The 16,176-nt window shown below is 41.2% G+C and overlaps 1 protein-coding gene across 15 annotated transcripts in view; it reads left to right on the forward strand.

Moving 5' to 3' along the window:
• CNOT6 (CCR4-NOT transcription complex subunit 6) overlaps positions 1-16,176 on the forward strand; it is an 84,179-nt gene that overhangs the window by 52,764 nt on the left and 15,239 nt on the right. For 8 of the 15 annotated variants that reach the window (XR_010157444.1, XM_063811747.1, XM_063811742.1 and 5 more), the window contains 3 exons: positions 2,330-2,516; positions 5,850-5,935; positions 14,972-15,079. Coding sequence is in view for 12 of the 15 variants with exons in the window: in XM_063811747.1 (XP_063667817.1) it covers positions 2,330-2,516; positions 5,850-5,935; positions 14,972-15,079 (381 nt within the window). In the remaining 3 variants the exon portion in view is untranslated. The remainder of the gene's footprint in view (positions 1-2,329; positions 2,517-5,849; positions 5,936-14,971; positions 15,080-16,176) is intronic. The other 7 variants (XR_010157445.1, XR_001718085.4, XM_009450329.5 and 4 more) reach the window with 1 other exon arrangement.

Here is a 16,176-nt window from a genome sequence, read left to right on the forward strand (position 1 = left end):
GAGATGTTTTTCCCCTCTGGTGGCTTTTTAGATTTTCTCTTTTAAGCCATTTGATTAAGATGTACATGTAATTTTCTTTTCTTTTTATGAAATTTTCATACGTTTGGGTTCATGGAGTTGTTTGTTTGTTTGTTTGTTTGTTTTGAACTGGAGTCTCACTCTGTCGCCCAGACTGGAGTGCAGTGGCACCAGCTCACCCCACTGCAACCTCCACCTCCCGGGTTCAAGCGATTCTCCTGCCTCAGCCTCCCTAGAAGCTGGGATTACAGGTGCCCACCAGCATACCTGGCTAATTTTTGTATTTTTAGCAGAGATGGGGTTTCACCGTGTTGGCCAGGCTGGTCTTGAACTCCTGACTTCAGGTGATCTGCCCGCCTCAGCTTCCCAAAGTGCTGGGATTACAGGCATGAGCCACCGCATCCTACCCTCATTAAGCTTTTTGTATCTGTGAGTTTAGAGTTTTCATCAAACATAGACATTTTCTCCTGTTTTTTCTCTTGTGTAATACCTTGAGATACAATTCACACACTGTACAGCTCACCCATTTAAAGTGCCAGTTTAGTGGGTTTTGTATATTCACAGAGTTGTGCCACATTTGCCACAATCAGAACATTTTCATCATCCCAAAAATGAACGCTGTACCCATTTAGCAGTCCTTCCTCTGACATTTAGGAACGAAGTCTAGCCTCAGTTCTGTGTGAACTTGGGGGTTGCTGCCTCCACCATCCTTTCAGGTGTTTTTTTCCCTCTGGCTCAGGTAGTTTCTCACATGCATGTGCCGATCAATACCCTGTTGACAACTTGAGACAGGGAGTGGGGGGCCCCATCAGATCTCCAGACTTCTCTCTGTTCTCTTCTCTTCTGTCTGATGTTCTGCCTCTTGATTTCTAATCACCTTGGTTTCCCTGGACTTTCTGTCTCTGGAACTCAGGGAGGATCACTGTCCTCTACCTGGGATTCCCCTCCTTGGGCTGCCTCCTGTAAGTGCTGTCCAAGGAGTAAGGTGAGACAGTTATAGGGTCTACCCTGTTTGTTTCCCACCCTTCAGGAATGACTCTCCTGCATTGGTTGGTGTCTCATCTTAGAAATTTGCTGATTCATGTATATTATCTGATACGATGGTTGTCACAGGTGGCATGGTAAATTTAGTTCCTGTTACTCTTATCTTGGTTAGAAGTCTCAAGGTCGCGTTTTCTTCAGCCAATAGAAAATTAATCAGTTCTGAAAGACTGGTATGTTTTTATTACATTTGTTTCATTCTCTCTCAGATTAGATCCTGAACCAGTAAGGAGATTATGGGGAACATTCTTAGATTGTAGAAACCATTGACAATTTATCAAGAAGTGTCAAAGTACAGATTTACTGTTGCATTGAAAGGTTTTATCTTTCTGTTCTTAGTCACTGAATCTTATGCCTACTACTATTTGATTATAAAGGTCTGACTTACTATCTGAAGCGTTTCTGGGCAAGTGTTTTTACTTGTTACCATATAATACAAAACGCTGCTTAGCCATGTGGTTCTTCATGCAGTTATCACTAGGGTACTCTGTTCTTAAAACTCAGCTAAGAGTACCTTGTGTTCCTTTTTGTTTTTAGGCAAAATTCTTGTTTTCTGGAGATACGAACAGCCTCTGAGATAGTAGAATTTGTGTTATTTTGCATAAGTCCAAACCAGTCATGACGTTCAGATATTGGATTTATCATTACTATAAATTAATCATATTTCCCTCTCATATCTGAGATCATTTTAAAGGATAAATTTGGCCGGGCACAGTGGCTCATGCCTGTAACCCCAGCACTTTTGGAGGCCGAGGCGGGCAGATCACAAGGTCAGGAGATCGAGACCATCCTTGTTAACACCGTGAAACCCCGTCTCTACTAAAAATAGAGAAAAATTAGCCGGGCAAGGTGGCGGGTGCCTATAATCCCAGCTACTCGGAGGCTGAGGCAGGAGAATGGCGTGAACCCGGGAGGTGGAGCTTGCAGTGAGCCCAGATCACGCCACTGCACTCCAGCCTGGGCAAAAGAGCGAGACTCCGTTTCAAAAAAAAAAAAGGATAAATTATTTTTGTGCTCCTAAAAATAAAGATGCAATCTAAGTAGTATTGGTACATTAACTTTTTATTTTAACCTGCTAAGTGAGGAGCTTATAACTTAATCATAGCAATGAATTGTTGTAGAATAGGTAAGATTTCCTGTTAACCCCTTCTCACAAGTTTTTGGATAATAATTTAAGTTACTCATAAAAACATCTAAATCTTACTGAAATCTACAGAACAAAATGTAGAGAAAACTATATAATCCGTTCCTGTATTTTTTTCTCTTACAGGAAAAGTCAGAAGCTTAAGCGCATCTTTGTGGTCACTAACTCACCTGACAGCTTTGCATTTGAGTGACAATTCCCTGTCCCGAATTCCTTCAGACATTGCCAAGCTTCACAATCTGGTGTATTTGGACCTGTCATCTAATAAAATTCGTAGCTTACCCGCAGAACTCGGAAACATGGTATCACTCAGGTATGCGGATTCAACTTAATACATACTAGCTATATGACCCCTAAAACAAAATATAGGCCGGGCGCAGTGGCTCATGCCTGTAATCCTAGCGTTTTGGGAGGCTGCGGGAGGATCATGAGGTCAGGAGATCGAGACCATTCTGGCCAACATGGTGAAACCCCATCTCTACTAAAAATACAAAAAATTAGCCAGGCGTGGTGGCGGGCGCCTGTAGTCCCAGCTACTCGGGAGGCTGAGGCAGGAGAACAGTGTGAACCCAGGAGGTGGAGCTTGCAGTGAGCCGAGATCACACCGCTGCACTCCAGCCTGGGCGACAGAGCGAGAGTCCATCTCAAAAAAAACAAAAACAAAAACAAAAAAACATTTGTTGTGTTAGGAAACAAAGCTGTTCATTTAATGGTATTTGAATAAAAGGAAACATAACTATATCCTTTATAACTTTATAGTTTTGTTTTTGGGAAAATTGAATGTCAGCTAATAATAAATTAAGTAGATCATTGGCTGAATTTTTTAATTACTGTATTTTGTGTAATAGACTTTATTTTTGAATGAGAAAGTTTGGACAGAGAGTGGGTAGACTGCAAGGCGCTTATGTTATCCCACCTACTTCCTCATGACAAACAGGGCACCATACCATCCTTAACGCAGGGACCAGGAAACCATTGCCAGCTGGTGAAACCTTTTTGCCCTCCCAGGGCTTGTATGTTTGATAGTAGTAAAGCCTGGACTTAAAGGAGCTATAATTAATTATTAAATTTGGGGGCCTGTAGCATGAAATATATAGCATTTGGATTCACATGTGTAAGTTCAGGTTGGAAACTTAACTTTGCCATTTACGAGTTGTGTGATCTTGGACAACCTTCTTGACCCAGGATAAGGGATGTTTGAGATAATGGGTAAAAAAACACTAGTACCTTGCCTGGCATATACTGTATTTTAAGAAATGGTAATTGCAGACTGCATGCGGTGGTTCATGTCTGTAATCCCAGTACTTTGAGTGGTTGAGGCGGGCTGATTGCTTGAGCCCAGGTGTTTCAGACCAGTCTGGTCAACATAGCGAGAACCTGGTCTCTACAAAAAAAAAAAATCCCCAAATAATTAGCTGGGCTTCGTGGCATGCACCTGTAGTCCCTGCTACTCGGGAGGCTGAGGTGGAGGGATGGCTTGAGCCCAGGAGGTTGAGGTTGCAGTGAGCAGAGATCACACCGCTGCACTCCAGCTGCCCAGGAGGTTGAGGTTGCAGTGAGCAGAGATCATGCCGCTGCACTCCAGCCTGGGTGACAGAGCAAGACCCTGTCTCTACCCTCCTCCCCCCAGAAAATAAGAAAGAAAAGAAATGGTCATTGCTGTTGTTATTTTGATAGAGATGAGGGTCTCACTGTGTTGCCCAGGCACGTCTTAAACTCCTAGCCTCAAAAGATCCTCCCATCTTGGCCTCCCAGAGAATTGGGATTTCAGGCATGAGCCACTGTGGCTGGCCCATGATTATTATTATTATTTTACTTCTGTTTTATAAGGTAGATAAGATCTAACCAAGTTAAATATAAAGCTAAATTCCATGTATTATGTTAATCCCAATGGAATATTTTGTACTATTTCATGTTAACTGACTTTTTGACGTGGTTCCACTGGCTTTCCTGCTGCCTTCTGCCATTAGCCATGTAGTAAAAAGGAATAAGGACCTTTTGAAAGGTCTTTGCCTCTATTGCTCCTACTCCAGCCTTTTGACTTTTTTTTAGGTTTAATTGAGTTTATTCTATGACTGTTTTTAGTCCTCTGAAGCAAATTTACTTGAAGGACCTCCTTTTTCTTTTTCTCTTTTTTTTTTGGAGATGGAGTTTTACTCTTGTCGCCCAGACTGGAGTGCAATAGTGTGATCTCAGCTCACTGCAATCTCTGCCTCCGGGTTCAAGTGATTCTCCTGCGTCAGCCTTTCAAGTAGCTGGGATTACAAGCATGTGCCACCATGCCCAGCTAATTTTTGTATTTGTAGTAGAGACAGGGTTTCACCATGTTGGCCAGGCTAGTCTCAAACTCCTGACCTCAAATGATCTGCCTGCCTCGGCCTCCCAAAGTGCTGGGATTACAGGCGTGAGCCACCGTGCCCAGCCGAGGGACCTCCTTTTTTCTGTATATTGCATTTGGAAATAAACAGGAGCCAGATATCAGAACTTGCTCTTCTTGTTGAGTTTACAGCCACACAGACCTTCTGGCTTGCTCAGTAACCAAGATTCATTTAAATGTCAAAAACCAAAGATTATAGAAATAGATTTCTTGCACACTTAAAAACTGACAAATAGGCTGGGCACGATGGCTCAAGCCTATAATCCCAGCACACTTTGGGAGGCCGAGGCGGGTGGATCACAAAGTCTGGAGATCGAGACTATCCTGGCTAACACGGTGAAACCCCGTCTCTACTAAAAATACAAAAAAAAAATTAGGTGGGTGTGGTGGCGGGCGCCTGTAATCCCAGTTACTCGGGAGGCTGAGGCAGGAGAATGGCGTGAACCCGGGAGGCGGAGCTTGCAGTGAGCCGAGATCGCATCACTGCACTCCAGCCTGGGCAACGGAGCGAGACTCCGTCTCAAAAAAAAAAAAAAAAAATTGAGAAATAAAACTGCATGCGTTACATTGCCACTGTGTCCGTATTGGGTCTCTGGTGGTTCTTTCGCCACGTGTCCCCCCGGCCCACCCTTGAAGGTTCCTTTGATATTTATATCGTGATTATCTCTGCAAAACAAATCATATTAAGAATAATCATGAACAGTTAATACAGCTACTGTTATTTTTTAAATGCAACTTTAGTTGATAGCAATCATAAGCTTAATTATGCAGCTGTTACGAGCTCTTTTGAGTTGTTAACGAAATGATCATTTTAGTTCTCTTTTAAGAATTCACATGGTAGGCTGCTTTATCATTTCCACTTTCTTAAATGTGTAGTAGACCCCATGTGTACTAGACCAGTGATACTCAGTGTGGTCTGTGACCTGGTGCCAGTTTGCAAACTGTCTTGCCAGTCTGCAGTGAGATTAATACAGCAGTTGAGGAATTTTATATGTCTGTTAAATCTAATACTTTTTAAAAATTGGGTCTTATATTTTGTCCTTTTCCCCCATTATTTCATTTTCTCTAGTAATTTGTTTCTTGTATTCTCTGGCAGTTTTTTTTTTTTTTTAAGCCACATGTTATTTAAGAAACGCAGTACTAGACATTGAAATATAACGTAACATTTTTTCATTCTTAGGTGCTTATGTTCCTAGAAACTATGTTGTTGATTTTAACTGTTAAAGGCTAACATATTTTTCTGACTTCCTGGAATTTTTACATCAACAGGGAGCTCCATTTAAATAACAACCTGTTACGAGTTCTACCTTTTGAGCTGGGAAAACTGTTTCAGTTGCAGACTTTAGGCCTGAAAGGTATGACTTCCATATTTGTACTTCTTATGGTTTGTGTATATGTCTTTGAATCTAAAGAAGCCAAGAATCTTTCTGCTAGGGGATTCTTTTAAAGACTCATTTTCCCCCAGACTTCGTCAGTTTCTTAGCTGTATCGCAGTGGTTTTATCTCCTCTGTTCAGCTGTAGACTATCTACTCCCCCAGACTTCATCAGTTTCTTAGCTGTATCGCAGTGGTTTTATCTCCTCTGTTCAGCTGTAGACCATCTACTAGTCTTTGTTTTCTTTTTTTGCTCCGGACCCAGCCCTTCTTTTCTGGCCTCTGTTTTAATGAACCCTGTGTTCTGGTGATACATCCCTGAGGCTATACTTTATTTCATCATGTTATAAACAGCTGTTTTTCTTAGATTCAAATCTCAAAAAACATGGAGCCTCTCATATAGTACAGAAAACAGGAAGTTGAAAATGTTGACCATTTGAACCTGCTGATGATCAAGATTTAAGCATATTTTTAAAAACTTGATTTATGAGGACTTGTGATTATAGGGCCATAATTGATCCAGCAAGAACTATTAGGAAATAAATATTTTTTAAGCCAACAATATTGAAAGTTATATTTTGACAGTATGTCAATGCCTATAAATTTTTTATCATGTTAAGCAGTTCTTCACCAGCCTTGAGTAGGTGTGTCTAGCCTACTGTACAGTTGCTTCTTCAAAAAGTCACTAGATGAAGTCGTCAAGATTTGCACCCTTAGGCCGGGCACAGTGGCTCACACCTGTAATCACAAAACTTTGGGAGGCTGAGGTGGGTGGATATCTTGAGGCCAAGAGTTCAAGACCAGCATGAGCAACATGGCAAAACCCAATCTCTACCAAAAATACAAAAGTCAGCTTGGCATGGTGGTTCCCACCTGTAGTACCACCTACTTGGGAGGCTGAGGCATGAGACTTGCTTGAACCTGGGAAGCAGAGGTTGAAGTGAGGTGACATTGTGGCATTGCACTCCAGCCTGGGTGACAGAGCGAGACTCTGTCTTAAAAAAAAAAAAGGAATTGCACTCTTAGTTTCTTAAAAATACAGTTATATAAAAGGTTTTTAGTCCTGTAAATAGTTTATATATCATAAAAGAACAGTTTTTTTTTAAATAAATAGAAATATATGTTTTAAAATGTACGGAAAGTCATATTCAACAGATATCAACATTGTAAATGGTTTGGAATGTTTTTTTCTGTGTGGGCTGAACTAGCTAAGGCTTCTAAATATAAAGGCCAGTGAAATGCAAGATGAAGATGCCCTTTTCTGTTATATTTCCCAGTCTAGCTGTTTCTAAATTTGAAGAACAGAAAAATACTGTGTGGCAAAGTGTCCATATACTGACTGCCAGAATTAACAGTGAATACTTTATCATTTTTGTGTATAATTTTTTTAATGCAAAAGAAATGGAACATTACAGAATGTTGAGACCCTCTTTGTTCTTCCAGTCTTCCTCATGGCGGAGGTATGTTTTTCCAGTTCAAGGTTTTCCTAATCTTACACTATATATTTTACAAACTGTAATTTGTAATTCGTACTCACTAAGGCTTTTCACAAACTTTATTTGAAGTTAGGGTCACCAGTCACAAATTTGCTTTTTTTTTTTTTTTGAGAGGGAGTCTCTTGTCGCCCAGGCTGGAGTGCAGTGGCATCATGATATCGGCTCACTGCAGCCTCCTTCTCCTTGGTTGAAGCAATTCTTCTGCTTCAGCCTCCCGAGTAGCTGAGATTACAGGCACCCACCACCATGCCCAGCTAATTTTTTGTGTTTTTAGCAGAGACGAGATTTCACCTGTTGGCTAGGCTGGTCTCAAACTCCTGACCTCAAGTCATTTGCCCTCCTTGGCCACCCAAATTGCTGGGATTACAGGCGTGAGCCACTGCACCAGGCCATAAATTTTCATACTGATTTAATGTACAGGAAAGCCTCTAAGTGTAAATGCCTGCAGCAGTAGGGCAGTTCTTTATGACTCCTTTATTTTTGATGATCCCTTGCTTTTCCATTTCAGATGCTTTACTTTATCACCTCTAGATATCTGTGTTTCTTTCTTGGAAGTGTAGTTTCAAAGAGACATTTGCTTATCTCACATATCCTGTTGGACAGCATTACACATCTGCAATAGCAGTCTTCTTTTACTGGTTTTACTTCCTTTGGACAAATCCTTTTATTTTTTCTGAGCTTTTGCAGTTTACACTTTAATTCTAATGTGTCGGAACATTGGGTGGAATGATCCGTTTGGGGGTAGAGCTGCTGCTTTACTTCTTAAAGCAATTGTATCATCTTTGCCCTCTGAAAACTATCATTGATTTCTCCCGGCATCCGCTTGGAAGAGAGAAAATAATATCACTTAGTTCAGAGTCATGTTTGTTTGCTATTATACGTCATACATTCTTGCAGAACCAAAGTATTTCTGCCTCATGAATCAGTTCATACCATTTTCTTTGAAGTTGTTGCAGAATGGCTGGCAGGCTTCACTTTTTCCCCCCACATTTTTAAATACTCTTCAAAATTGTGCCGCAGTACTACAGTTAAAGGCAGGACTGTGACCTTAGGTGCCCATTCACTTTTTTTCCTTAAACTGTTTATTTTGAGATACTTGTAGATTCACATGCACTTACAAGAAATAATGCAGAACAATCCTATCCCCTTTACCCAACTCCCTCCAATAGCAGCATCTTTCAAAACTATAGTTTCACATTATCGTACATAGAACAGTCAAGACACAGAATATTTTGTGAAATAAGCCAGACACAGACAAATACAACATGATCTCATTTATGTGTGAAGTCTTTAAAAGTCAAACTCATAGAAGTAGAGTGTAGAATGGTTGTTCCCAGAGGCTTGGGGATGGGGGACAGAGTGGAAAGGAGAGGTGTTGGTCAGAGAGTGCGCAGTTTCATTTACACAGGAGGAATAGGTCTGGTGATCTGTTGCATAGCACAGTAACTATAGTTAATAATAATGTGTATATTTTAAACAGCTAAAAGAATGGATATTAAATGTTTTCACCACAAATAAGTATTCGAGGTGGTGGATATGTTGATTAGCCTGATTTGATCATTCCACAGTGCATAATTGTGTGGAAACATCACATTGTTCTCCATAAACATATACAATTATATGTCCATTTAGAAAAGGATGTAGAACATCTCTATCACCAGAAGATCCTTTTGTTACACTCTTACAGCCACACCTACTTTGTTCCTGCCCCAGCTCACTGCTTCTAAGATTAGCTATTTTAAGAATGCTACCATCCCGGGCGCGGTGGCTCACGCCTATAATCCCAGCACTTTGGGAGGCTGAGGCAGGCAGATCACGAGGTCAGGGGATCGAGACCATCCTGGCTAACATGGTGAAACCCCGTCACTACTAAAAATACAAAAACAAAATTAGCCAGGCATGGTGGCAGGTGCCTGTAGTCCCAGCTACTCAGGAGACTGAGGTGGGAGAATAGCGTGAATCTGGGAGGTGGAGGTTGCAGTGAGCCGAGATCGTGCCACTGCACTCCAGCCTGGGCAACAGAGCCAGACTCCGTCTCGAAAAAAAAAAAGAATGCTACTGAATGGAATCATACTGTATGCAGTCTTTTGAGATGGGCTTTTCCACTCAGGTTAATTATTTGGATATTTGTCCTGGTTGCATGTATTGATAGTTTGTTCCTTTAAATAGACGAAAGTAGTAGTCTATGATATAAATGTCTCGTGGTTAGTTTAACCATTTACCTGCTGAAGGAAATCTGGGTGGCTTCTAATTTGGGGCTGTTACAAATAAAGTTGCTGTGAACATTCAGTGTGCAGGTTATTGTGTGAATATAGTTATTCATTTCTCTAGGATAAATGTCCAGGAGTGCAGTTACTGGGTCATTTGAGGCTTGTGTATTTAATTTTTTAAGAAATTGCTAAGTGGTTTTCTGTAGTGTCAGTACTGCTTTACATTGTAACCAGCAGTGCACAGGTGATTCACTTTCTTTGCATCCTCACCAGCATTTGGTGTTGTCACTGTTTTTATGTTAGCCATACTGGTAGATGTGTAGTCATTTCATGGTTTTGATTTACATTTCCCCAATAAAGACACCCAACATCTTTGCAGGTGCTTATTTGTCATCTGTAATGTTTTTCTTCTGTGACATTTCTTCTTGTCGTTGTCCATGTTCTAATTAGATTATTTGCTTTTTTACTGGGAGTCCTTTATATATTCTAGGTACGAGTCGTTGGTGGAATATGAGGTTTACACATATTTCTCTCAGTATGTAGCTTTTTACAAGGTCATTGCACAGCAAAAGTTTTTAATTTTAATGAAGCCCAGTTTATCAGTTTTTTCTTCTGTGGATCCTGATTCTTGTTTCAAGTCTAAGAACTCTTTGAATAGCTCTAAGTCCCAAATATTTTCCTCTTAGGTTTTCTTTTAAAAGTTTTATGGTCTTATGTTACATTTAAGTCTATGATCCATTTTGACTTACGATTGAGTTAAAAGATGTGAGGATTAGCTCAAGGTTCTTTTTGTGTGTGTGTGGCCTGTCGATGTCCAGTTGCTCCAGCAGCATTATTGAAAGATGATCTTACCTCCATTGAATTGCTTTTGCATCTTTGGCAAAAATCAGTTGAGCATATCTGTGTGAATCTGTTTCTGGATTTTTTATTCTGTTTCATTGATCTATGTGTCCATCCTTCCGCCAACATCTGCAAAACCAGTTCTGAGGCCCCAGGAAGGAATCGGCTCTTTTGAGCCTCAGAACAGTACAGCTGTGCGTGGCCACAGGGAACACACTCCAGGCTACTGGGGTCTAGTGATGAGGCACTTTTGTCAGGATGTGGTCCACAGAGAGGAGAAAAGAAATGTTCTTTAGTCTCAGAGGCCAAGACAGATGCATGGGAGAAGAGGGAGATGGCAAGGACCTGGATAACTGGAGGCGTGATGAATGGAGAGCCTGGTGCGGGATCCATGCCACGGGAGGAGGCCCCTGTGGAGAGTGAGACCTTGGGCGGTTAGGGCTGGCCGGACTGGGCCCCCTGCTCCTCACAGTGTGACCTAAAGCCACGGCCTGGTATCTAGTTCTTTCCAGCGTAGCCCAGGAAGGCGCACCCTCCTTCGGCAGAAACAGCTTAAAAAAAAAAAAAAAAAAAAAAAAAAAAAAAAAAAAACCTGCTATTGCTTTTTAGACAAAAACAATATGGAGACTTTTATTTCATTGAGTTCTGCTCTTTAGTATTTCCTTCCTTCCTTCTTGTGTTTGCTCTTTTTTTTTTTCCTAGCTTCTTGAGGCGATAGCTTAGATTATTGAATTGAGACTTCTCTCTTTATTGAGACTTTTGTCTTCATGCATTTAATGTAGAAATTTTCCTCCCAACCCTGCTTTAGAAGCTATGTCCAGCAACAAATTTTGATATTTGTATTTTTATTTTCACTAGCTCAGTATATTTTATTTGTTTATTTATTATTTTGGGACGAGGTCTGGCTGTGTTACCCAGGTTGGCTTCCGACTCTTGAGGCCCAAGCAATCCCCCCACCTTAGCCTCTGAAGTAGGTGGGACTACAAGCACTTTACCCCCAGCTTGGTTATCGATTTTTAATATGATTTCAGTGTGGTCAGAAAGTGAACATTCTGTGTAATTTCAATTCTTTTTAATTTGCTGAAGTTTGTTTGTTGGCCTAGGATATGGTCCATCCTGGCATATGTTTCTTGGGTACTGGAAAAGAATGTGTTTTCTGTTTTTGGGTAGAATGTTCTATAAATATCTATTAGCTCCTATATATTAACTTAATGTCTGTTAGGTCGATGGTAGTGAGGTTTTTGTCGTGTTCTATCAGTTGTGGAGGGAGAAGTGTTAAAGTCTCCAACAATAATTGTAGACTCTGTTTTCCTTTTAGTTCTCTCAGTTTTTGCATAAAATATTTTGTGCTTCTCTTGTTTGGAAGCACACTTAGAATTGCTGTGTCTTCTTGAGGAATTGACCCTTTATTATTACATAATGTTATTTTCTATCTCTGGCAATTTTATTTCCTCTGATGTCCACTGTATCTGATATTAATATAACCACCCCTGCTTTCCTTAGATCAACTTTTGCATTATGTTATATATCTCTTACCATTCCTTTCTTGCCTCTATTATTACATCTGAAGTGAGTTTCTATGGACAGTATATAGTTGGGTCATATTTTTAAATCCATTCTACCAACCTTTTAATTGGTATATTTAGACCATTTACATTTAAAGTTAATTAGTAAGTTAGGGTGTAAGTCGTAAGTCTGCCATTTTATTTTTTTGTTTTCTGTTTCTTCATCTTTTGTCTTTTTCTCTTTGCTTCTGCCTGCCTATGGGTTACTGAAACATTTTTTAGATTCCATTTTGATTTTTCTGTAGTGGTTTTGAGTGTGTCTGTTTGTATAGATGTTTCATGGTTCCTCTGGGTATCACAACTAGATGTATAACTTACCACAGTCTAGTGGGGGTTATTTTACCAGTTCAAGGGAAATATCAAACCTTAGCTCTCTTTACATCCTTTTATTCACTGCCATTGATAACAGTTCAGAATATTTTCTTTACATAAATTTAGAATCACATTAGTTTTATGATTTTTTTTTTTTTTTTTTTTTTTTTTTTGAGACAGAGTCTCGCTCTGTTGCCCATGCTAGAGTGCAGTGGCCCGATCTCGGCTCACTGCAAGTTCCGCCTCCTGGGTTCAAACGATTCTCCTACCTTGCCTCCCAAGTAGCTGGGATTACAGGCACCCACCACCATGCCCGGCTAATTTTTGAATTTTAATAGAGACGAGGTTTCACCATGTTGGTGAGGCTGGTCTCGAACTCCTGACCTCATGATCCACTCACTTCGCCCTCCCAAAGTGCTGGGATTACAGGTGTGAGCCACCGTATTGGGCCAAAATTTTTTAAACTGTCAAACGTGATTTAGAAAACTTAAGGAAATCTCGTATTTGCCCATATTTTTTTGTTTACCTGTATTGTTTTCTTCTTCCAAAGTCCTCCTTTTATCATTTCCTTTGTATTTAGAGAACTTTTTCTAGTGGTTCCCTTTGGGTAGATCTGCTGGCAGCAGATTCTGTTAGTTTTTTATCCTCTGAGATTGTCTTTATTTCTCCTTCATTCCTGAAGGATGTTTTCACTGGATATAAGATTCTGGGTTTGACAGTTCTTTCAACACCTGAAAAATATTTTGCTGCTTCCTTCTGGCTTCCATGGCTTGTCATGACAAATCTGTCGTCATTCCAATTTGTTTTTCTCCTGCAGGTAAGGTGTCATTTTTCTCCGGCTGCTTTCAAGATCTTTTTTCTTTGTCTTTAGTTTTCAGAAGTTTAATTATGATGTGTCTTGCTGTGGATTCCTTTGGGTTTTTCTTGTGTAGGGGTTCACTGTGCTTCTTGAATCTGTTGGTTTATATTTATTGCCATATTGTGAGAATCTTCAGCCATTATTGCTTTGAGTACTTTTTTAGCCCTGTCCTCCGTGTCCTCAGCGTCCAAGGCTCTGATGACATGAATGTTAGATCTTTTGTTATAGTCCCACAAGCCCCAGAGACTGTTGTTGTTGTTGTTGTTGGTCTGTGTTCTTATCTATCAATCAGTCAATCAGTCAATCAAGAGAGGAGGTCTCGGGCTGGAGTGCAGTGGCACGATCTTGGCTCACTGCAGCCTTGACCTCCCAGGCTCAAGCAGCTCTCCCACCTCAGCCTCCCAAGTAGCTGGGACCACAGGCACGTGCCACCATGCCTGGCTAGTTTTGTTTGTTTGTTTGTTTGTTTGTAGAGACGAGATTTTGCCATGTTAACAAAGCTGGTCTCGAACTCCTGGCCTCAAGTGATCCTCCTGCTTCAGCCTCCAAAGTGCTGGGATTATAGGCATGAGCCGCTGTGCCTAGCCTTCATTTATTTTATTTTTCAGTTCTAATATTTCCATTTGGTTTTAAATGTTTTATTTGCCTGAACTTTCTGTTTCTTTGCTCAGTCTTCCTGTTTTCTTGTGTGTTTTTTTTGTGTGTGTGTGTTTTTTTCAAGCATGTTTGTAATTTCTCATTGAAGCATTTTTGTCATGATTCCTTTGTCTTGGTTGGGTAATTCTGTTTCTGTCATCTCAGGGTTGGAAGTTGTGTTTATCTTTTTGCATTTGATATCTTCGTGTCTTGGTGTGATGAGCTATTTTCATTTGAAACTGGACTCACTCATGTTATGAGACTCTGGATCTTGTTTAAACCCTTTAGTTTGGTTTTCTTTGCCTAGCACTGCTGTGACAAGGGAACCAGGCACTGTCTCCTTACTGCCAGTGGAGGTAGAAGTTCAGGTTCCACTTGGCCTTCGCTGGCACCTGGGAGTAGGGGCTCCTCGTTGCTGCTGGTGGAGGTGGTAGTTTTGGCTCTTCACGCGGCCTCCACAGGCACCGCGCTGGCGTGCCCTCTTTATTGCAGGGAGATGGTGAAAGTCTTGACTCTCCTTGGCCTCCTCTGACACCACCTCAGAGGGAGGAGGGGAGCTCCATATCGCCTCCTTTCTTTCTCTTGCAGCAGAAGTCTACCAGCCTCTCCACTTGCTCATGCTGGCATGGGTAGAGATGGGAGCACGTTTTTTTCTTTAGTGTTAAGCTTGAGTAGAGTGGTTCTTACCTAAAACTTTTGTCCTTTTAGGCAGCCCTTCCCTGGTCCTTTGGCTTTTGTTGGGATTCTTTTGGGTCTGTACCCATTGGTATTTCCATGTTACTGGCTTCTTAGCTGCATGTCTGGAATATCTGAGGCAAAAAGTGAACCCAGGGAACTCATCGTGTGCCATTCGTCAGGTCCTGCAGTCTTTGGCTGTTCTGCCTTCTCTCCTTTTTTCAGAGTTTTATGTTTGCTTTACACATAATATACAGTGCTTTTAGTTGTACCTAGTGGGAAGAATAGGGAAAAGTGTTTTTACTCCATCTACCCTAAAGTAACTTCTCATTTACTTTTGTTCTTTCTCAGGACTCAGTATAGTTTTAATTCCAGAATTTTATTGTTGTTGACTTTATTCATATATATTGTTTTCTGTTTCCAGGTAGTGAAAAGCAGATTAATTTTCAATTTAAAAGAAGTCCTGGCCGGGCGCGGTGGCTCACACCTGTAATCCCAGCACTCTGGGAGGCCGAGGCGGGTGGATCACGAGGTCAGGAGATTGAGACCATCTTGGCTAACGCGGTGAAACCCCGTCTCTACTAAAAATACAAAAAATTAGCCGGGCTTGGTGATGGGCGCCTATTGTCCCAGCTACTCGGGAGGCTGAGGCAGGAGAATGGTGTGAACCTGGGAGGCGGAGCTGGCAGTGAGCCGAGACCACACCATTGCACTCCAGCCTGGGTGACAAAGCAAGACTCCATCTCAAAAAAAAAAAAAAAAAAAAAAATTCCTAAAAGCAAGCAGATGTAGGTGACATCCACCATTGGGCTTCAGGTGCATTTATTAGAGTCATAAGTAGGTCTTTGTATTGGAGGATGCTTTTTAGTTTATAAAGCAAGATCTTACAAGCGGGGATCACGTAGGTAGAAGCGGTCACCTCTCAATATTCTTTGCACTAGAAAGTAGTAAAAAGACAGCATCGGCCGAGCGCGGTGGCTCACGCCTGTCATCCCAGCACTTTGGGAGGTCACGATGGGCAGATCAGGAGGTCGACATCATCCTGGCTAACACGGTGAAACCCCGTCTCTACTAAAAATACAAAAAAGAAAAAAATGAGCCAGGCGTGGTGGTGGGCGCCTGTAGTCCCAGCTACCTGGGAGGCTGAGGCAGGAGAATGGCGTGAACCCGGGAGGCGGAGCTTGCAGTGAGCCGAGATGGTGCCACTGCACTCCAGCCTGGGCGACAGAGCCAGACTCCATCTCAAAAAAAAGTAAGAAAAAGAAAACAGCATCACTGTAGGTCTGGTTAGAATGAGCTGTTTACCTGATACCGAGAAGTTTTCAGTTGACTTCATTTTCTCAAGATGTGTTTCACAAAGGGTCCTGATAAGCTTCAGGTTGTAACTGCTTATCTCACGGGATTGTGACTCAGTGAAAACATGAAAAGGCTGTGGTGGGTATAAAGAACCACACACGTGAGAGAATGGTACTCTTGTAATTGCCTTCCTGCAAATACCTACTTTGCACTTAGAGCAGCACATTTTTCTTTTTATAATTCTTAGAATCCTAGAATCTTAAAACTGAAAGATCTTAAAGATAAATGAACTTTGCCATTTTTCCCATCCATGCAACTCAGCTTCTTTGAAGG

The sequence above is a fragment of the Pan troglodytes genome, chromosome 4 (assembly GCF_028858775.2).
Source record: "Pan troglodytes isolate AG18354 chromosome 4, NHGRI_mPanTro3-v2.0_pri, whole genome shotgun sequence".
Taxonomy (NCBI): domain Eukaryota; kingdom Metazoa; phylum Chordata; class Mammalia; order Primates; family Hominidae; genus Pan; species Pan troglodytes.